General features: G+C 33.9%; 2 protein-coding genes across 2 annotated transcripts; one reads left to right on the top strand and one right to left on the bottom strand.

Moving 5' to 3' along the window:
• Positions 1-10576: 10576 nt before the first annotated feature.
• LOC109180507 (ethylene-responsive transcription factor 1B-like) lies at positions 10577-11514 on the bottom strand. Its single transcript, XM_019330131.1, has one exon. The coding sequence runs from the start codon at positions 11218-11220 to the stop codon at positions 10762-10764; it is 459 nt and encodes a 152-aa protein (XP_019185676.1). The 5' UTR covers positions 11221-11514; the 3' UTR covers positions 10577-10761.
• Positions 11515-18645: 7131 nt separating this feature from the next.
• LOC109180256 (MADS-box protein JOINTLESS-like) lies at positions 18646-19251 on the top strand. The gene is made up of 4 exons (XM_019329746.1): positions 18646-18746; positions 18850-18891; positions 18956-18997; positions 19093-19251. The coding sequence occupies exons 1-4, from the start codon at positions 18651-18653 to the stop codon at positions 19249-19251; spliced, it is 339 nt and encodes a 112-aa protein (XP_019185291.1). The 5' UTR covers positions 18646-18650.
• Positions 19252-23298: the final 4047 nt, after the last annotated feature.

Here is a 23298-nt window from a genome sequence, read left to right as displayed (position 1 = left end):
AGATTTTTAGATAATTCAATACAGTTGTTATTAAACAATATAGTAATATATGGGGTGATAAATAAATTTAAAGCGATGTGCACGCTTAAGCCACAACAAAACAACATGGATCTAAATATATGTTTCCTTGTCTGAATTCAATCTCGAGACAAAAGGGATCGGAGTAGGAAGTTTCCCTATATCTGTGACGATGGTTAGCGTAGTATTTATATGAATGCGAATGGTTTAATTTGAACGAAATAAAAGTCAAAACTTTGAACAAAGTGTGTGTTGCCAGGCCATGTCTGAATTCATATATCTTATTAGAGGATTAAATTTAGTTGTTATCTAGCAGTTAATAAGTCTGTTAGTTGGTTAGTATTTGCAACCTCCCTTTCCTTCTCTTCTGTACAGTGTATATAAGGCCAATGGCTACTGTTCCATTAGTCACTGTTGGATTGGTTAGATCCCAGAATCAAGAATCAATAACCGTTCTCTTCTTCTTCCTTCTTCCAATCTTTACATTCGTAATATGGTATCAGAGCACTGAAGCTGCGATTATGGCATGGAACGGCGCAACAAGCAGACTGCCTACAGCTGCAACAGCTCCGTCAATGGCGACATCACCCAATACAGCACCGGCGAGTTCGATTCCGATTCCCACTGGAACAATCTTTGATCCAAACGATGCTGCCAGCCCCTTCTTCTTGCACCCAAACGAGAACCCCTCACTGGTTCTCGTTTCATCAGTTCTCAACGGCAGGAACTACCACACTTGGGCAAGGGCAATGGAGATGTCACTGCTGTCCAAGAACAAACTAGGGTTTGTTGATGGCACCATTGCTGTGCCAAATGCAGGAGAAGTGAAATATCCCTACTGGAAGAGGTGCAACAACATGGTGTCGACCTGGATTATGCGTTCTGTCTCCCCTGAAATCGCACAGACCATTCTTTGGGTTGGGACAGCAGAGAAAATATGGAGTACCTTGAAGGCTAGATTCAGCGAAGCAGACATATTCAGAATTTCTGATCTTCATGCTGAAATCCATCAGATAAGGCAGGGGGACTTAACTGTAAGTGCCTACTTTGCAAAATTGAAATGTTTGTGGGATGAGCTTCAGGTTATTAGACCATTACCTATGTGTAAATGTGAGAAGATGTGTGATTGTGGATTATTAGAAACACTACAGCATCACTTAGAAAGTGATAACCTCTCTGTGTTCCTAAGGGGTCTCAATGAAACCTATGCATCCGTTCAATCCCAAATAATGATGACCAAGCCTCTCCCTTCCGTTGATGAGGCATTCATGATGGTCCAACAACAAGAGAGAAGGCTTAACAATGGAATAGCAGGAATGCAAATCCAAGAAGCAGGGAGTATTCTCTTCACTCAGGGGAATGGCTCAGGATCTAAGAAGTTCCATCCTAATAGCAATAATAAGAAACCTATATGTTCTTATTGTGGTTTTACTGGACACACCATAGAGAAATGTTACAAGAAACATGGTTATCCACCTGGGTGGAAACCAAGAAATAGAAGTGCTGGTTCTGCAAATCAAGTACAGTTCATCCCTGATGATCAAACTCCCAGTGAGAATAATAGTTCTGTCACCTTGAACCAAGATGAGTACAGAATGCTTAGACAGCTCCTGCAAAGAGATAGTATGGTTCACAACTCCTCACCATTGAATGAAGCTGGAGGAATGACACCCCAAGTCAATCTCATTGCTGCTAACTTTGCCCCTAATTCACAACTTGAAGGTACTCATCACAAACACTTTCTTGAAAATAAAGCTAGTTGGATACTAGACAGTGGGGCTACCCATCATGTTGTTTGTCATCATGACATGTTGACCAATGCAAAAAGGGTTGAAGGTATGTTTGTGGAATTACCTAATGGTGATAGAGCTGAAATCACTCATATAGGGTCTATTTGTGAAGACAGTTTGACTCTGCAAAAAGTATTCTGTGTGCCTGCATTCCATTATAATCTAATCTCTGTTAGTGAATTGATTAAAGCTTCCAAATGTAGACTGCTGCTACATTCTGATTTGTGCATTATACAGGATCAGGACTCTGGGAGGATGATTGGCTTGGCTAGCTTACAGAAAGGGTTATATCACCTTGTGAAACCTGTTTTTTCTGCCTCTAGAAAATTGGAACAAGTTAGGGTTAATGCTTGTAATTCCAGTAGCATTTGGCATGCTAGACTAGGACATTGTTCATATGGCAAACTAAGGCAGTTGCCTTTATCAGATGTAGATATGGGGATGAATAAAGATGAAGTTTGCAATATATGTCATTTAGCCAAGCAAAAGAGATTACCCTTTAATAACAGCTTCACTATCTCAAATGATTGTTTTGATCTTGTGCACATTGATATTTGGGGACCATATCATGTACATACCATGTATGGACACAGATATTTTCTAACTATTGTGGATGATTATAGCAGGGCCACATGGGTTCATCTGATGAGAAGTAAAAGTGAAGTTAGAACACTGATTCAGAATTTTTGTGCTCTCACTATGACACAATTTGGAAAAATGGTGAGATGCATAAGAACAGATAATGGACAGGAATTCAAGATGGATAAGTTTTTCCAAGAAAAGGGAATCATCCACCAATCAACATGTGTATATACTCCACAACAAAATGGTGTAGTGGAGAGGAAACATGGCCACATCTTGGCTGTTGCAAGAGCCCTCAAGTTCCAGGCAGGACTTTCAGACAGTTTTTGGAGAGATTGCATATTGCATGCAGTGTATATCATTAATAAGCTACCCTCAGCAGCTTTACAAGGTCAAGTACCCTATCAAATTTTATTCAAGAAGCCCCCTCAATACTGTCATTTCAAAATCTTTGGGTGCCTAGCCTATGCTGTTGTGCAGAAAGGACACCAAAGCAAGTTTGCACCCAGGGCCAGAAAGTGTCTATTCCTTGGATATCCTAATGGGGTGAAAGGATATAAGCTTTATGATTTGAATTCCAGGGAAGTATTTGTATCAAGAGATGTGGTATTTCATGAAAATATTTTTCCCTATCAGACAGCAAGTCATCTGAGTAACCAGGGATCATCTCAGGATCTAATTTTGCCAAGTGATGGTGGCATTATGGATGACAATGTCCTGACAAGGGTCTCACAAAGAGAAGAGGTAAGCAGTGGTGATAGGTTTACAGAACCAGATGATCATTTGACTGATTATGTGCAGAATAATCCTACAGAAGCTCCCTCTCCATATTGCCCTACAGAACATAATGGTCACATGCCTGTTTTTGGGCAAAATCAGAATGACTTGAGGCAAATCACTTTGCCACAATCTGATCCAGACTCACTGCAACCTAGGAGGTCCAGTAGACAAACTTCAAGGCCTGGATACCTCAGGGACTATGACTACAAATTACCTGCTACTAGGACATCTCCTCACACTCTCTCAGCAGTTCTGTCCTACAAGAAGATATCCCCTGGATTCAAGACTTTTGCTACAAATATTCTTGACATCCAGGAGCCCAAATCTTACAATGAAGCCACTCAATATGAATGATGGAAAGCTGCTATGCAAGCAGAGATTGATGCACTGCACGCCAATGATACATGGGAGTTGACCACTCTTCCACCCTCTAAGCAACCAATAGGGTGTAGATGGGTTTACAAAATCAAGCATAAAGCTGATGGGACAGTAGAGAGGTGTAAGGCCAGACTAGTGGCAAAAGGGTACACTCAAACTTGTGGTATAGATTATGTTGACACTTTCAGTCCAGTGGCTAAGGTCACAACCATCAGAACCTTAATTGCTGTGGCAGCTGCAAAGGGATGGGAGTTGCATCAACTTGATGTCAACAATGCATTCCTACATGGAGATCTTAAGGAAGAGGTGTATATGATTCTACCCCCAGGTTTTGTCCCCAAACAGCCTGGACAAGTATGCAAATTGAAGAGATCACTCTATGGCCTGAAACAGGCAAGTAGACAGTGGAATGCCAGATTAACCACTGAATTGACTAGCATGGGATTCAAGCAAGCCATATGTGACAATTCCCTATTCACTAGAGGATCTGGTAATGATTTTATTGCCCTCCTTGTATATGTTGATGATATAGTCTTGGCTAGCAGTGATAAAGGTCAAATACAACAGATTAAACAGCATCTACATTCAGTATTTCAAATCAAGGACCTTGGGAATCTCAGATTCTTTCTAGGACTTGAAGTTGCTAGAAATCAGACAGGAATTTCAGTGACACAAAGAAAGTATGCTCTAGATTTGCTACATGATGCAGGCTTCCTTGAAAGTAAGCCTGTGAGATGCCCTATGGTGCAGACAAACAAATTGTCCAAAAATGGTGGTACAGCCTTAGAGGATAATACTCAATACAGGAGGCTGGTGGTAAAGCTCCTATATTTAACCATCACCAGACCAGACATTTGCTTTGCTGTGCAACAACTATCTCAGTTCTTGGACAACCCCACCACTCTTCATTTGCAGGCAGCACACAGAGTGTTGAGATATATCAAGAGTAGCCCTGGACAAGGCTTATTCTTTCCTGCAAACTCAAGCTTGAAAATGAGTGGCTTTGCTGATTCAGACTGGGCAGCTTGCCCTGATACAAGGAGATCTGTAGCTGGTTTTTGTGTGTTCTTGGGAAATGCCTTAGTGACCTGGAAATCAAAGAAACAAAGCACTGTCTCAAGGTCATCCTCTGAAGCTGAATACCGGGCTCTTGCCCTTGCTACATGTGAAATACAGTGGTTATTTTATCTCCTTGAAGTTTTGGGAATTCATTTAAATGAAGCAGCTGTGTTGTTTTCCGATAGTAAGTCTGCCATTGCTATGGCTGAGAACCCGGTTTTTCATGAAAGGACCAAGCATATAGAGATAGATTGCCATCTTATAAGAGAAAAGGTTCAAAAAGGGGTTATCAAACTGCTACATGTCCCTACAGAAAGCCAAACAGCAGATATTCTAACCAAACCCCTGCAGCCAATGTTGTTTCAAAAGTTTGTATCTAAGCTGGGGCTCCATTCCATGTACACTCCAGCTTGCGGGGGGATATTAGAGGATTAAATTTAGTTGTTATCTAGCAGTTAATAAGTCTGTTAGTTGGTTAGTATTTGCAACCTCCCTTTCCTTCTCTTCTGTACAGTGTATATAAGGCCAATGGCTACTGTTCCATTAGTCACTGTTGGATTGGTTAGATCCCAGAATCAAGAATCAATAACCGTTCTCTTCTTCTTCCTTCTTCCAATCTTTACATTCGTAATATATCTTCTCCCAAAAGTTGAATCCCCCGGCCCGACAGAGCATTTGAGAAAATATAAATTATGGTGACTCAATGGCTCAACAGACAAGATTAAATGCTCGGTGCACACAAGGGATCTGTCCACTTTAAACATAATCTCCAAACTGTCGCTGCCGATGTTCGAACATTGATCTCTTTCTCCAAATATTGCCTACAGAAGGGAGCTGGAAATTTCCACATGCTTTATTTGATTTCTAATGATCCCAAAGAATTACCCAAAGAAAAAAAAATCATATCCGATTCATGCATATATGGTGCATATATGATATATGTAATTAAGTGTTGCGCATTTGCCAAGCACATTGTGTTCAAATGACATTTATATATCTCTTTTTAAGGAGATGTTACAGGATCGAATCCTGAAGGTGAAGTATTATTGACTCTTTGAGCTGCAACATATAGAGAAATGGATGGGGTTCACGCCACTTTCATCAAATATTCAAATGTGATCTGATCGACCACCTAATTAAAAACAGAAAATGTGACTACATGCAAGATATAATGTCAATCTTAATTGTCTTTGGAACATTTCCAATAACGTTATACGGGAGCATACATGAACTGTATAAATGAATTTATTTATCATTATATAATTAAATATAAGAACGTACAATATAGGCCGGCGAGCCTGTCGTCTGTCGTCTGACAAGAGGGAACATCTATGGATGGTTTTGGATCATTGTTCTTACTACTTGCTGCGGGAGTTTATGTTTGATCACTTTGTGATATAGGAGCTTAATTATGTTTTGGAGTTAATTATCGAAATGGCCCCTTGACTATAACGAAATTACTAATTTGGTCTTTCACTATTTTTTTTAACTAATTAAGTCTCTCAATTTTAAAAATATTAACCAATTTGGTCCTCCATTTGTTTGACCGTTAGTCAACCGTTAACTTGGGAGGTTCGCTATAGTCAAGGGATCATTTTGGTAATTAACATTAGGGGTGGGCAATTCGGTTTAATTTTCTCGAACCGAACCATACCAAACCGAACCGAACTAGTTTGGTTCAGTAATATACCGAACAGTATTGGATTCTTTATACCGAACGGTTCGATAAAAAACCAATCCGAATTGTTCGGTAAAAAATTGAACTGAACCGAATATCGTTTGATTTTTTTTTTTTTAAAAAAAATTATAATAATAATAATAAATAAATAAATAAAAAGTAAATCCAAGTCTCTTGTTGCTTGCTCTGCCGTTCAACTCATATTCTCACAGGTATCTCTTGTAAATGTTTTATTTGGTTTCTTTATGGTTTGTTATCAAAATTCTATATTATGTGTTATGGTGTTTACATAGTCCATATCCAAAGTCTAATATATAATAAAATAGCAATTCAAAGTTCAAACGGTATTCGGTCCGTTCGGTTTTTACCGAACAATTCAGTTCGGTTCGAGTTTTTAGCAAACCGTTCGATATACAAGAATCTATTATCGTTCGGTTATTCAGTATATTACCGAATCTAACTAGTTTGGTATGGTTCGGTTCGAGAAATCTGAACCGAATTGCCCACCGTTAAAGTTAATTACAAAAATGGTCCCTTGACTATAGCGAATTACCAATTTGGTCCCAAGTTAACGGTTGACTAACAGTCAAACAAACAGAGGACCAAATAGGTTAAGATTTTTAAAGTTAAGGGACTTATTTGGTCAAAAAAATAGTCAATGACCAAATTAATAATTTCGCTATTGTCAAGGGACCATTTCGGTAATTAACTCTTATGTTTTGCTACTTTCTACTTTGATATGGTAGTTTGAGTAGAGCCTCTCTATAAAATTTTATCTCTTTGCTTTACAGGGAAGTCTTTATCACTATCCTAAGATATGTTTTCGTGAAGTCACCTTGTGATCTTAGGTGGCAGTAAAATTTCATATCTATTACATATATATTTTACCTAGTATTCCCAAAAATAAAATTCAAATATTATTTTCCAACATCTAAATTTTCGCGACTATCCAAAAAAATAATAATTATTATAATAATAAAATCAAAACAAAAAACTCATTATGATGAAAGGAAAATGAATTATCCAAAATTTTTACTTTGTAAATTTCACTCTCACGCTCAATAGACTCTTTCCCAATCTCTAAAAGTGCAGTGGTTATATTATAGACCGCGGTGCATGTGCACCGCGGTCAAAAACGGCGCCGTTTCTTTAAGTAAAGAAACGGTCTGCCGTTAGAGTTAACGGAGTCCGCTTGTTTGGTGTATTAAACACCAACTGACACTATAGTATATCTAAACCGACACTGCAGTTATATCAAAATGATACTGTAGTTATAGTGAAATGAAACTGCAGTGTATATAAAATGAAACTGAATAACATTTCACATATTTGAGTGTATATTGTACAATGAAGCTGTAATTATATCAAAATGATCACGTAGTTGTGTTTTAATGAAACTATAGTGTATATAAAATAAAATTAAATAACATTTTCACATATTTGAGTCTATAAATATCGAATGAAACTATAGTTATATCGAAATGAAACTGTAGTTGTATTTAACTGAAACTGCAGTGTATACAAAATAACACTGAATAACAGAGTTACTTTTTGCAAAAGGATGCGAAACGGCAAAAACAAACACTATTTATTTTCATTTAAAAAAAAAAAGACGTGCGGTGCATAATATAATTTGCCCTAAAAGTGGTGTCAAATTCAACCCACAATATACTCAGTTAGTATTTGATCATGAATTGGATCGGACCAAGTTAGCCCAGATAAAATTCATGTTAGATTGAACCAAATCAAATACTTTTATTTTAAAAAAAAAAATTAATAATAATAATAATCGTCGAAACGAACACACAAACCCCCCAAAAAAAAAATTAATAATTCTTTGTTATTTAATTTTTTTCGTTCAAAATTATTATATTAATCTATTTCTATATTTATTTTTAATATAATAAGTTACAATATAAAAATTATTTATTTACTTCTTTCGTATTATAGCTGTTCTTAACTTTTATGACGAATTTACTATATAATTTTTAATTTATAAGTTTATTTTAATAAAAATAATATTTTAACAAGGAATAGTAAATGACCAGCACAGCACGCCCTATCTGGTTTATTGGTTAATTCATAGAATCATAGATAGATATAAGTCGTGGAGTCAATATGGAAATATACTTATACTAAAAAATATAATACTATATTGAGAAATAATGTAATACTTTTAAACAATATTACACATACATACGCGCGTGTACACACACACACACACAGACACATATTTCTCTCTCTCTCTCTCTCTCTCTCTATATATATATATATATATATATATATATATATATATATATATATATGGAAGGGATCAGGTGCATTTGTGGCTTCCCGTGCGGTTGTGCGGTTGATTAATGTGCGTGAGTTTTATACTTAATGTGCGTGAGTCTTGTGCTTAATGTGCCTGAGATTTGTACTTAATGTGCGTGAGTGTGTAATGTTAATGTGCGTAAGTTTTGTACTTAATGCCCCTGAGTATTGTGCTTAATGTGCGAGAGGTTTGTGCTTAATGTGCGTGATTTTTAACGCAATCGCACAGGAAGCTATAAACAAAATACATTCAGACCACAACCTCACACACATTAAACACAAAGGTCAGACGAAGACGGAGACGTATATGATGAAGAACAGAGAGAGGGGAAGAGAGGATTAAGGGAATAGGAAGAGAAGACGAAGACGTATATGAAGAAGAAGAGAGAGAGAGAGAGGAAGAGAGGATTAAGGGAAAAGAGAGGAAGAGAAGACGAAGACGTATATGTACAGGAGCACATTAACATTACACACTCACGCACATTAAGTACAAATCTCAGACACATTAAATACAAGACTCAAGCACATTAAGTACAAAACTCACGCACATTAACATTACACACTCACGCACATTAAGTATAAAACTCAGGCATAATAAGCACAAGACTCACACACATTAAGTACAAAGCTCACGCACATTAATCAACCACACGGAAAGCACCCAACCGCACTGGAACCTTTCACTATATATATATATATATATATATATATATATACACCATTACAAGTAATTAAAGAATACATTAAGAACCTCACCAAAAAAAAAAAAGATTATATACATTAAGAAAACGTAAAATAAGGGATATATATATATATATATATATATATCCCTTATTTTACGTTTTCTTAATGTATATAATCTTTTTTTTTTTTTGGTGAGGTTCTTAATGTATTCTTTATTAAGAACCTTATATATATATATATATATATATATATATATATATATCCCTTATTTTACGTTTTCTTAATGTATATAATCTTTTTTTTTTTTTTTTGGTGAGGTTCTTAATGTATTCTTTAATTACTTGTAATGGTGTCACTTGTCTTCTTTATTTACGTAAAAATTTAAATAATTCCAAGTTTAGAGTTAAGCAATTAATTAAACAAATCCTCATACATATATAATATTACGGAATACTTATTAGTTGCTGGATCCTTATATATATTCTTTTATTTTTTGTAATAGATTTTATTCATATAAAAAAAATTAAACTATAAACAAAAAGATAATTTTTTTTTCAGTTTTTTGTCAAACACCATAAAATAAAAATATTTTTTAAAAAAACGACTATGCTCCAAAAAATCATATTTCAAAAAATATTTTAAAATTTTCAAACAAACCATTAAAGTGTGATATTGATCCCATAATACAATTGTAGGAAATGGAAAAATTGGGTAACTGTTACTTCGCTTGATCTTTTAAATTCTCTGATTTTCAAATTCTTAAATCTAAATCCTTTCATTCCCAAAAAAAAAAACAAAAAAAAAAAACAAAAAAACAAAAAAACAAAACAAAACAAAACAAAAAAAAAACAAATAAAATTACTGTTAAAATCACGCGCTAATATTTAATTATCAAAATAAAACCTCTCAACTTAGTTTGGATTAATTAAACTGTGCCGAAGTGGGTACCTAATATAGTAATATATCACCTATAACTTGTTGGTTCCATGTGTTAAAAAAAAAAAAAAAAAATTGGGAGGAAGACTAACAATAATTCAGTCAAATTTCAGTTTAACTGTATTGGCAGAATAGTATTGACATGTCCGCACGAACTTAGTTTACTGATTCAATGGGTAATATTTGAGATAAGAGATCAATATTTGAAACATGACTGCAATAGTGTGAGATTATACCTAAAGTGGACAAAGTAGACAAATCCTCACCATTAAGTTACCATGATCTATATCATTTCATATGATCGGCTGGATTGGAGTGTGGAGGGCCCTTAGAGTTGGGAGAAGAATAGTACTAACTAGAGCATTATTATTGAGTACAACATTATTCTTATCCTTAACAATACTTGCTACACTTATATTAGCTAAAACATTATCATATATATTGTTTAATATTCTAACAACTGCATGTACAAGAACCAAATTAAAGCAGCATATATCTGATCTGTGGTTGAACCCGGCCGGCCAGCAGAATAAATTAAATTAATTAAGCAGCGGCCATGGATGATGAAGTCAAGAGCTCCTCTAAAAGCTCAGTTCCCAAGTCCTCAAAAACCAGAACTGAACCATTCTCATCGTCATCATTTTTCTTCTTCTTCTTCTTCTTCCTCTGAAGTTTTCTTCTCCTCATCGTCATTTTGTTCGTCGCCTTGAGCGTGGCCGCCGGAGACGAACCCTCCTCGCACCAGTACTCCATGTTGTCCAGCGACTCCTGCACTTTCTCCGTCGGAAAGTTGAGGAACGCCGACTTCCCGCGCATCGATAGCGCCGCTTGATCGTACGCCAACGCCGCCTCTTCCGCGGTGTCGAATGTCCCCAGCCAAACTCGCGCTCCGTTCCGGGTTGAATCCCTTATCTCCGCCGCGTATCTCCCCCACGGCCGCTTCCTCACCCCTCTGTAACGCTTTTCAACTCTCAACTTGTTATCGTCTGATGAGAACTCCATTGCTGATGATCGAGAGAGCTGAGGGGCTTCAATCGCATCTTGAATAATTGATAATTGCTTGTTTGTTTGTTTATATCCCCATGAATTATTAAGAAGAATTTGAAAATTCTGGGACACTTGAAATGGGAGGTAGCATGAGCTTTGAATTTTTCCAAGTTTTGAGAGAGACAGATAGGGATTTGATTATGAAAGACGGGAAGATTGAAGGCTTGTACAAAGGAAGCTGTCAAGTCAAGTCTTGTTGATAAAGTATGCTTTATAGTATGAGCTGTGAAAGCCTGAAAGGGACTACAAGAATTAAATAACAAATACTAAGAAAATTTCATTCATCTAAGAATTGTATGTATGTTTCCTTCTAAATTTACTTTTTAGAATGAATTTTGCCTTGTGTGCATGGTAAATGAATTTTTGGTATAACTTTGGACTTCATGTCAATAGCTTATATTGGGAGCGTTATGTTGTGCAACTGTGTGTACCATGTAAGGTGCACATGTAATTTGATTCATAATTTCTATATTATAGATCTATAATTTCTATTAGCTAGGGAAAAGAGTCAAATAGGCCTCGAACTTTGGCTTAAAAGTCAATTAGACCCCTAAACTTTTTAAAGGTGCAATTACACCCATCAACAAATCATTTAGGTGCAACGAAGCCCAAAAACAAGTTAGTGACCTACTATCACAGGTCATTAGGGTTCAGGCCACCTTCTGACGAATTTTCCGGCAAAAAAAAAAAGTGACCAGTGAAATTTCCGACAAAAAAGTGTTCGGCGACCGACGAAATTTCCGATCACTTTTTTTGCCGAAAATTTCGTCGGTCACTTTTTTTTGTCAGCAAATTCACTGGAAGGTGGCCTGAACCCTAATGACATGTGATAGCAGGTCATTAACTTGTTTTTGGGCTTCATTGCACCTAAATGAATTGTTGATGGGTGTAATTGCACCTTTAAAAAGTTTAGGGCCCTAATTGACTTTTAAGCCAAAGTTCGAGGGTCTATTTGGCTCTTTTCCCTTTCTATTATTGGTTTTCACAATCCGATGGCTGCTCGGCAGGCCAACACTATCGAATAATGGAATAATGTTTATGCGAGATAGTGAAAATAAAGGTGAAGTAATAAAGATAGAATAATGTGATATTATTTCTCTAGGGTTTGACCCTCAAAAGCGTACACCTCCTACACGATGATCCCAGGGGGATATTTATTCATAAATGTAGGTTTCATACATGGTAAGTAGGGCTAGCGTGTAGCCCAGCCTAAACGGGGATAGGGTTGACGTGCTGTCAACTTACTGCATTTTCCGCACAAACTAATTAAGGAAGCTGCCTAATGAGCGAAGATCAATTCCGTAGAATCCGCTGAACGCGTTTCTGGTGTGTGGCCGGTCGGGAATGGTCCCGTCTGTACAGCTTGGTCGCTCGACCAGGTCCCGGAAAGACATACAATTAGGGACGCACCGCCCACGCGGCCTGGTCGCCCGCCCGAACCCCATGGGTGTTCGGTCGGGGAACCATGGTGCATCCGAGAGCTCGCCCGGGGACACGCCGGCTAGCGGGCTGGCCGCTTTAAGAGTGCTTGACAGCTATTGTGAGGCGCCTCGCATCGTGGCTAAGGGGTCCCTAGTGACCCTCCTTTTATTAAATAATGAGCCATCCCCTGTCTGGCTGCCTTGTCTTATTGTCTGACCTCTAATCCAGACGGTCAATTTGGGGTATCTATCATCTATATTATAGATTCATAATTTCTATACTGTATATTCATAATTTCTATACTATAGATTCATAATTTATATACTACAGATTCATAATTTCTAAACTGTATAGTTATCAAATTATGAACATATAGTTTCAACAATTGGGAATATGAACATTGAAAATTATGAACATATAGTTTTATAATTGTGAATATAGAGTTCAGTAATTATAAATCTATAATATAAAAATTATGAATCCAATTCCGTGTGCAGCATGCAGTTGCACAGCATAATTTGCCCTTATATAGATATTTGATAAAGAGTAAGTTCTTTTACATATATTTTCAAATTCTACTAATCTTAAAACAGAAAACAAAAAATAAAAGATATTTTCGTGTCATAATTTTAGATGGTGATAGAAGTAGAATATTGGAAAAATTTTGAAGTGAGAAAAATAGTTGGTAAGAAATTTAAGACGGCAATTCTGCTTCCCTATAAATTAAATTTGGAGACATTGAAAGGAAAAAGTAGCAAACTCATTATTGCATGATTATACTACAAATATTCTTATCCAGTTAATACCCAAAATCGTCCTGACTATAGTGATTTTTCTCAATTTCGTCCTAAACGACTTTGGTGACCTAATATCGTTCCAGACTTTTATGTTTCGCTCAATTTCGTCCCATACTTTTGTGTTTTTGCTCAATTTAGTCCCTCATTTGTTATTCTATCCATTTGGTGTTAAATAAATAGACAATTAAGTAATTTTAATATTGGCATCTCTTTACTCATAGACATGTGAACTGCGAAATCCCTTTTTTTTTTACGAATTAGTCTCAGAATTACTCCTAAAACTGCAAATATAAAATTTGATTTGCAGGTCCGAGAGTAATTCTGGGTGTAATTCGTACAAGAAAGAGGAATTTCGCACTTCACAAGTTGAAAGTAAAGAGAGATCAATATTGACATTACTGAATTGTCCCTAAATTTAACACCAATTTGACGGAATAACAAATGGAGGACTAAATTGAGCGAAACACAAAAGTCTGGGACGATACTAGGTCACCAAAGTCGTTTAGGACGAAATTGAGAAAAACCACTATAGTCGAGGACAATTTTGGGTATTAACTCTATTCTTATTTTAAGCTTTATTATTATGTGATGTGTTAATTGATTATTAATTTGTTTTCAAAAAAAAAAAATTGATTATTAATTTTAGAAATGATTCTTTTTTTTTTTTATTTGGTTTTATGTTGGATGAAATTAATTTAACAAAATCTGAACGGATCTTATTCGATGACAACTCTTTTAAAGATGTTGTAGACATATAAGTTTGAACTTTTGACTTTATGCTTTTCAACTCTAGTCATTTTTATTTGCCTTTTATCCAAGTACTAGTTACCACATGGGCGTAGCGTGAACAGTCCAATGTGCAATGTGTATTTTTTAAATTAGTGTTTCAGAATTTATCAAAGTATCATTCGGTATCCTAGCGTATATCAATGCAAGATTATTAAATTTTTCATAAAAGTAAATATTTCAAGAATGCATAACTATGACTTGTGGCATAATTTTTCATTAAATTAATTGGTGCAATAATAATTTTAGATGAAAATACTCTCACTGGATAGTACCCAAGCATAATTTTTACAACAAAAACCCTATTAATTGGTGTGATTCATGCTTTCTCTTGTTGTCACTTCCACCAGAAATGACTCATTGATTTCTGTGGTTATAATTGGAGTGTTTGGTGAATAGTGAAAGTGTTTCACCCAATTAAAACAAATTACGTGGTGGGAGTAATCGGAGTGTTGAGCAAATAGCAAAAGCTCGTAATGGATTGTCTTAGTTAATAGTTAATATATAGTAGATTGTGTTAACTGTTTTGATCAACAGATAATATTTTTCATTTGAGAAAAAATATTGTTTAGTAAGTTAGTTGTTTGTTAATAATAATAATAATAACAACAACAATAACTACTACTACTACTACAACAACAACAACAATAATAACAACAATAAAGAACCTCTTCCTTTCAAAAAAAAAATAAGGAACCTCTTCCTTTCAAAAAAAAAATAATAATAATAATAAGGAAGCTCTCGTTTTTTTTTTTTAAAAAAAAATTATTTAAATAAGTCATCAACGAATCAAATATAATGAATTCACAAAATAAATCAATCATGTAAACTCAAAAATCGAATACTTGAACACATTACAAATACATTGTTTACAATGTAGCATTTATTTTATACTTTCTTAAATTTTTTCAGCCCAAAAACTCCACCACTAGGATTTGATCTTGTAATCACCTATTTAAAATGATAACAGAAGTGTTGTCACATTACATAGTAGTTAGCAGCTTGTATAAGAATAATACAAAACTTTTGTTTATATATAATGAAAAAAAAAGAAAATAGATATGAAAACAATTACATAAATGTTTGGATAAGAATAAGTTATTAATCATGCAAACATTGCAATCCTAAAACGTTAATTAATTTGATGAGGTGTCGCACGTGCTCGATATTCTGTCAATTTAATTCATTCAGTTGTCCGCATGTCTTGACTTCTTTTCTTTTACGCTGATTTTGACCCATTTGCTACGGAGAGATTACTTAATTACACTAATAAAATATTAAAATCAGATAAATTAAAGGAAAAAATAGGTTAACTTGTTAAAAGGAAAATGCTTTTTACCTTCTTAATTTTTTTCTTTCTAAATTGGGAAAATGGCACTTTTCCCCCCTAAGTTATATACTTATAGTATTTTTTTCCCCTGAATTATTTAAGTGGCTCTTTTTCCCCCTGAAATGTTAAATGGACATATTTACCCTTAAAATAAATATTTCATTTATTTTTTTTCTCTAACAAATTATTACTATAATTTGGTTTAAACCAAAGAGATACTATAGCAACCAAACCAAAATATTCCAATTACAATTTAGAATCAAACGCGATATTTAGAGTTTATTAAAATCGCGAGCCGGAATGACCAGTTCATGTTCCGAACTGAAAAAATAAAATACATTTTTTGTTGAATTTAGACTATTTTAAAATAAAAATAAAATTTTAAAATAAAGACGGTTCAAAATCGCGAACCGGATCCGGAACCACCGGTTCACGGTTCAGGGTCCAGTTTTTTTGATTCATAAATTTAATAAATAGAAATCCAAATATTGGGTTTTAGATCTGAATCATAACCGAAAACTTTTAATTCGATTACTATAGTGTCCGGTTCAGTTCGAACCAAACCGTGGTCATCGCTACATATACACAATAATTTGTTGGAGAAGTAAAATAAATAAAATGTTTACTTTAAGGGTAGAAATGTCAATTTAATATATCAGGGGGAAAAATCACCACTTTTAAAATAATTGAGGGGGGTAATGTGCTTACATAAATAATTGAGGGGGAAAAAGTGCTATAAGTATATAACTTAGGGGGAAAAAGTGTCATTTTCCCTTCTAAATTCTTGATATATTTTATAATCATTAAGTGTCATAAATTGACTAACTCTACTAAATTTCCCTGGGACTAACTCTACTAATTTTAGTGAAAAAGTAAATCAAATAATCAAATAATGTCATATTATGATGAAAATTATGAGGATTTTTTTTTTTTTTTAATGGGTGAATACGATTACTCAATTATTAAAATTACCCATATGATATGGATAAAATAGTGAGAGCTTTTTTAATGACACATCTTTAGAAAGTAAAATTGAGTAGCGAATTCCATGACTAAACTTTCATTATTCAAGTATCACTACTACAGAATTCACATACAACGTCGGGTCTTTAACGTCGGCTATATAAATAGTCGACGTTAAAAACATTTAAATTTTTTTTTTATAATTAAGTTTATAACGTCGGCTATTTATTAATAGCCGACGTTATAAATAAAACATAAAAATATAAAAGAAATACGTAACCTACGACGTCGGCTATATTAATAGCCGACGTTGTAAGTTGTTTATTACTTTTTAAAAAAAATTATTTATATATAACGTCGGCTATTTCCCTTTAGCCGACGTTATAAAGAAAAAAAAAAAGAAAATAAATATAATAAAACGTCGGCTGACTATATAGCCGACGTCGTATTCTTTTTAATTTTTTTTTTCTAATTTTTTTTTTCTTTATAACGTCGGCTAACTAAAGTAGCCGACGTTATAAAGGTTATTAAATAAAGCCAAGACAGATCAGACGACCCGATCTCAGACCACCGCATCGCATCTCCTCCATCTCCTCCCCTCTCATCCATCTCCTCCCCTCTCATCCATCTCCTCCATCTCTTCTTCCCACCGCCTCCCCCGCCGCTGCCGATGCCGCTGCAATCCGCCGACGTCGTCCCCGACGCACACTCCTTCCCCGCCGACGTCGTCCCCGCGCCGCCGCTGCAACTTCATTCCCCCGCCGCCGCCGCTGCAACTTCAACCCCCGCCGCCGTCGCTTCACCCTCTCCTCCCCGCGGCCGCACCATCTCAGACCGGCCGCTTCCCTCCGCCACTACGCCATCGACGGACACTGCCGGTACGTTATATATATATATATATATATATATATATATATATATATATATATATATATATATATTAATTATTATTAATTAATTTCGAATTTTATTAAATTGATTTGCAATTTAGGGTTTGTTTGTATATATTTGTATATTTTATTGATTAATTTCGAATTTTAGTCAATTTATTTGCATTTTAGGGTTTATTTGTATATATTTGTAATTTTTATTGATTAATTTTGAATTTTAGTCAATTTATTTGTATTTTTGAGTTTATTTGTATATATTTGTAATTATTATTGATTAATTTCGATTTTTAGTCCATTTATTTGCATTTTAGTGTTTGTTTGTATATATTTGGTAATTGGTATATTCTAGATTGTTTTGTAATCGATAATTATTTGTATATAATTTGTAATTGTAATTGGTAATTTGTTATCGGTATAATTCTACAAAATTCTCTAACTTAATAACGAAAAAATTAATTAAGTATTTAATAATAATTTTTTAAAATTATATAATATAGGATTAACAACTCTAGAATTAACGAATATTGAGGTTAGTTGAAAATTTAGAAGATATGAATTGATGGATTAATTTGTTGTTGGACTTCATTTAATGAATTGGTGGGAAGAGGCAGAAAAGACACACCTAGGAGAAGAGCTCTCTGATGTTTTGCTGTACCTAGTGAGGCTGTCTGATGTGTGTGGCATTGATCTTGGCAAAGCTGCACTTAGAAAAGTTGAGCTTAATGCCTAGTCTTTAGCTGTACCTAGCTTAATGTCATTAGCTGCATCAACATTGAGTAATGAAAGGTTATATATCTTTGTTCGATTTGTAAGAAATTAAATGAGATTACATTAGCTATTATGTAATGTGCAACTGTTAACAATGGCTTATAAAATTATTTTTGTCAAATTTGTAAGTAATAAGTTTAGTTAGCTGTCAACTACCATGTAGTGTGATGACATCTCAGTTACCATTCCAAATTTATAAGCTTTGCTATTTATACTAACGTTGCTCCAGAATATCAAGAACCACCAAAAGAAAAAAAAAAAAAAATCCCATTAGAACCAATGTGACATCTAACCTACTAAGTTGTGATGATATTTCTAGTGAAATGCAATAGTTGAGGTGAGTTTAATTTGTGTGTTGTTTTCTGTACTCTTGGCTAAATGATGCATACTAAAATCAAGATGTAGTCTTGGCTATATATGAACAGGCAAATGAGGGGAGAGGAGCTTCAAGAATTGAGTATTGAAGAGTTGCAGCAGTTGGAGAGGTCCCTTCAAATAGGTTTGGGCCATGTTATCAACAATAAGGTTTAATTTGTGCTACCCAGTGATATTATGGTTTATTGTTATGATTATATATATGGTCTATTATATTTTTCACAAACATTTGTTTTTTCAACTAATTTGTCAGGGTGAAAAGATTATGAAGGAAATAAACCAGCTTCAAGAAAAGGTATACTAGTGTTGTTTTAAGGTTGAGTACTCACAGTGGTGAATTGAAGTTTCAAAAATTGCAGGGAGTGCATTTAATGGAAGAAAATGAACGATTAAGACAGCAGGTATTGGCTCTATATAATAGAATGTACAAATTAAACCTACATTTTCCCACATAACAGGGAACTGAAAATCAGTTGTTGTGTGATATAATGTGAAGGTGGTAGAGACATCAAAAGGTCAGAGATCGATGGCAGTAGCTCCCGGGGATTCAGAGAACCTGTTGAACCAGGAAGGCGGCCTATCCTCTGAGTCTGTCACTAATGCTTGCAAGTATCCTGGCATCCCACAAGATTATTATGAACATTGTCAAATATAAATTATACCTTTTTTTTCTTTCTTTTTCTTGCATACTGCTTTGCTGGTATCTGCATCTCGTTGGATGAAATTAAGTTCAAACTCTTAATCTTATATGCTTAAACGACTCAAACGTACTCTGTCGTCTCTTTGAATTTGAGTCAATACAAATGGTCGTTAGAGCTCGATACTTAACCATCGGGCTGGCTATAAGTATATGAACTTGTTAATTGGCTGTCATCCTTTTCTTCTTTCTTAAAGTCCATTCATTATGGCAGGTTGCCCTACACAGGCTGAATGGAGAATCCTAAACAGTAACCACTGGTTTAAGAGTCTTCTAACTTCTTTTTTTGGGGTACTATTTATAATTGCAGTAATTATGTATTAAGTACTTATATATTTTCCAAGTGTTACGTTGATCCTAATGTTTCAATTTTAGGTGTGTCAATTCAGCAAAGTTGTTGAGAAGCAATGGATCAACTCGTTCACCAAAATGGACTAAGGTTTTGGTAAGTATTTTATACATTTGTAAAACTACATATATTTTATTATTTTTTATTAAATAAAATTTTAAATGTAATTTAATTCAAATGTAGTGTGCTCAACAAGTTGGAAGTACGGCATGTGGATATTATGTGATGAAATAAATGCTTGAAATTCTTTCCAAAGAAGCATGCGTGGGAATGGATAAGGCATGTAATTTAATATAATACCTTTCTCTTTCTAATTTTAAAAATGCTAGCTTACTAATTATTTAATAATTATCAACTTTGTAGATTGTTGAGAGAGTTGGTAGATCGAGCTACACTCAACAAGAAATTGATCAAGTAAGAGATGTATGGGCCGACTTCTTTTTCTTTGTTGATGTATGGTTAAGTATGTAAATTGAACAAATTGATATTAGCTTTCGATAATGTTAACTTGTATTATTAATTAGTATCAAATTGTGAGATTTATTACTTTTATTACTTGTTTCATTATAAATATTAGATTCTACATATTTTGCTGTGGTTGTGGTGCAATAATTGAACAGGTTTTGGTTGTGGTTGTGAGAAATTGAGCAGGTTTACGTTATGGTTGTGGTTGTGAGTAGATTTGAGCAGGTTTTTGGGTATAAATGGACAAATAAATTGTATATTAAAAAAAAAAAAACATACAACGTCGGCTATTAAGTAATAGCCGACGTTGAATACATTTAAAAAATAAATAAATAAAGTTTACAACGTCGGCTATTTGCACTTAGCCGACGTTGTATAGTATTTTAAAAAAAATTAAAATACTTTCAACGTCGGCTAAATGCTAATAGCCGACATTGTAGGTATTTTATAAAAAATTAAACTACCTACAACGTCGGCTCTTAGCATTTAGCCGACGTTGTAAGTATTTTAATTTTTTTTTAAATACTTTACAACGTCGGCTATATGCTAATAGCCGACGTTGTAGGTATTTTATAAAAAATTAAAATACCTACAACGTCGGCTATTAACTTTTAGCCGACGTTGTAAGTATTTATTTATTTATTTTTTAAATACGATATAACGTCGGCTATTTATATAGCCGACGTTATAAATAATATTTACAACGACGCCCGCAACAACTACGGTACATAGCCGACGTTAAAAGCTCTATTTAGCCGACGTTAAAAGCCTGCTGTGTAGTAGTGTATAATTCAGGGCATCTGGGCTATTCTTGAAGAGGAAAAGAGGGGCATTATGAGAACAAGACATGTGATGGATAATGTCGTCCGCACGGACTTAGTTCGGTAGATAGTAACGGAGTCACTTATACCTCTACTTGAGTGGGGTAAATTGACCCCACTTAAATTTTGATATTTATTGCTCATACATATATATATTTTTTGAAAAATCTTAAAATGGACCCACTAAAATAAATATAATGGGGGTTAACATTTATATAGAAAAATTTAATTCTTAAAATATAATAATAATAATAATAATAATAATAATAATAATAATAATAAAAATAATAATAATAATAATAATTATTATTATTATTATTATTATTATTATTATTATTAATAACTCTTTTTTCGCTTCTTTGTGTGGTGTGTCTCAATTCAACGAACTCATTTGCAAGTTTTGATAATGAAAAGTTGATTCGTATAGCTCAAATTTTATCCCTTTGAATTTTTATCAATGGATATTTTGACACTTGATAGTCTACTTTAGATTTATATTATTGATATTTGCCCTCTAACTCTGCAATTTCTAGTATCCAAGGAGTTTGAATTGGCTCTCTTGAAAAATTAGTTGAGACAAAAAAAAAAAAAAAAAAAAAATAGTGTATACCTATTAGTCTTTTTTTACTTGTGAAATTAGTTCTAATATTTTCGGTGTGCGACTGCAAGTGTTGAAAATGTTTTTTCAACAATGATAAATTTGATAACAGTGAAGAATATATAATGCAATCGAATGAGAGATAATTTGATTATTGATTGTTTGGTTATTTTTATTAAAGAGTGTGTTTGAAAACTTGATAAAGAAAAAATTATACAACATTTTCAAAGCATGAAAATGTATTGTAAATGTAATTGTAAAAAGAAAATATTTGTTTATTAATGTAACTTATACTTATATTTGTACTACTTTTTTACGCGCATTGCGCGATTGGGATAATGCCCAATGTTTTTTTAAAATAAGTACTTTAAAATATGTCAAGAAAAGATTATATTGAAATTGTTCATGCATAGATATTTGAATGTTGAATTTGCGTATTTAAATAGGTAATTTTAAGTTTACAAATACAAGATAATATAGTCAAGGATATTGCCAAATTAAACAAAGACATTGCGAGGTAGTTTCCCACTTCTATTTGTTGTGTAATTTGAATACTATTTTTGTCAATAGATCCCCCGAAGTTGTTAATATGATTGGCATAATTATATTTATATATATATATATATATATATATATATATATATAGGGATGCACTCAGGTGCGAATAAGTGCCCAGGAAGGAATATGCGAACGAATCAGCGCGCGACACGTGTTCAGATATAATAGCTTTAAAAAAAACACGGTGGCATTTTCGTAAATTATTGAACATCGAAGTGCAAAATCACTTACAAGTGCACCTACTTTCACCTATAAGTGCATGTAATTTTGCCTTGTTAGCATTCACTTCCCGCAAACATTCATGCACCTAGGTGTGTTTATAACTATAGGTGCAACTATTTATAATTATAGGTGCAACTACTTATAACTATAGGTGCACCTACTTTTACCTGTAAGTGCATGTAATTTTGCCTTGTTAACATTCATTGAACTGAGTTCAGCGGGTAGTAATACCCCTGAAAACCACCCGCAAACATTCATGCACCTAGGTGCAACTACTTATAACTATGTGTGCAACTACTTAGAACTATAGGTGCAACTACTTATAACTATAGGTGCACTTAGTATTGATGCTCAGTGTAAATTTTTACTTGCACCTATAATACATTTTACATGCACTTGTAATACATTTTACTTGCACTTCGATGTTCAATTATTTACGAAAATGCCACCGTATTTTTTAAAAAAATCAGTGTTTCTCATCCATTAGATCTGGACACGTGAACGGACAGAATCCATTCCTATTTCGCGTCTGGGCGAAGCATTCACACCTGAGTGCGATTATATATACAAATTATTATTATTATTACTATTATTATTATTGTTATTATTAAATATATCTATACCCTTTGGTCATTTTACATGTTAATCTAAACAACTAATTTTTTCAAATATCTTTTTACCAACCGTTGATATAATTCGCTAGTCAAATCCGCTAACGCTAACCGCTAACTTTTGATTGTTAAACAAGGACATTGCGAGGTAGTTCTCACTTCAATTTGTTGTGTAATTTGAATACTCTTTTTGTCAACAAATCTCTCAAGTAGTTGATATGATTGGCTTTATTAATTATATATTTTTTAATTTTTTCATGGTATTAATAAAATACTTGGTAAATAAATATATAGCATTATTTTGTATTATAATTTTGATATTTAATTACAAAATAGTGCACAAAAAAGATAATAGACAATGTAGTGAATATAATCAATTGA

Source organism: Ipomoea nil, unplaced genomic scaffold (genome assembly GCF_001879475.1).
Source record: "Ipomoea nil cultivar Tokyo-kokei standard unplaced genomic scaffold, Asagao_1.1 scaffold1026, whole genome shotgun sequence".
In the NCBI taxonomy this organism is placed as follows: Eukaryota; Viridiplantae; Streptophyta; class Magnoliopsida; order Solanales; family Convolvulaceae; genus Ipomoea; species Ipomoea nil.
Note: the sequence above shows the minus strand (reverse complement) of the source record. Positions and strands in the feature narration are given on the sequence as shown.

Excerpts from the sequence above, each read along its gene's own strand:
- LOC109180507 (XM_019330131.1), bottom strand. The coding sequence starts at position 11,220 with ATGGAGTTCTCATCAGACGATAACAAGTTGAGAGTTGAAAAGCGTTAC.
- LOC109180256 (XM_019329746.1), top strand. The coding sequence starts at position 18,651 with ATGAGGGGAGAGGAGCTTCAAGAATTGAGTATTGAAGAGTTGCAGCAG. Across the intron at positions 18,747-18,849 it reads GCCATGTTATCAACAATAAG|GGTGAAAAGATTATGAAGGA; the intron begins GTTTAATTTGTG and ends CTAATTTGTCAG. Across the intron at positions 18,892-18,955 it reads TAAACCAGCTTCAAGAAAAG|GGAGTGCATTTAATGGAAGA; the intron begins GTATACTAGTGT and ends CAAAAATTGCAG.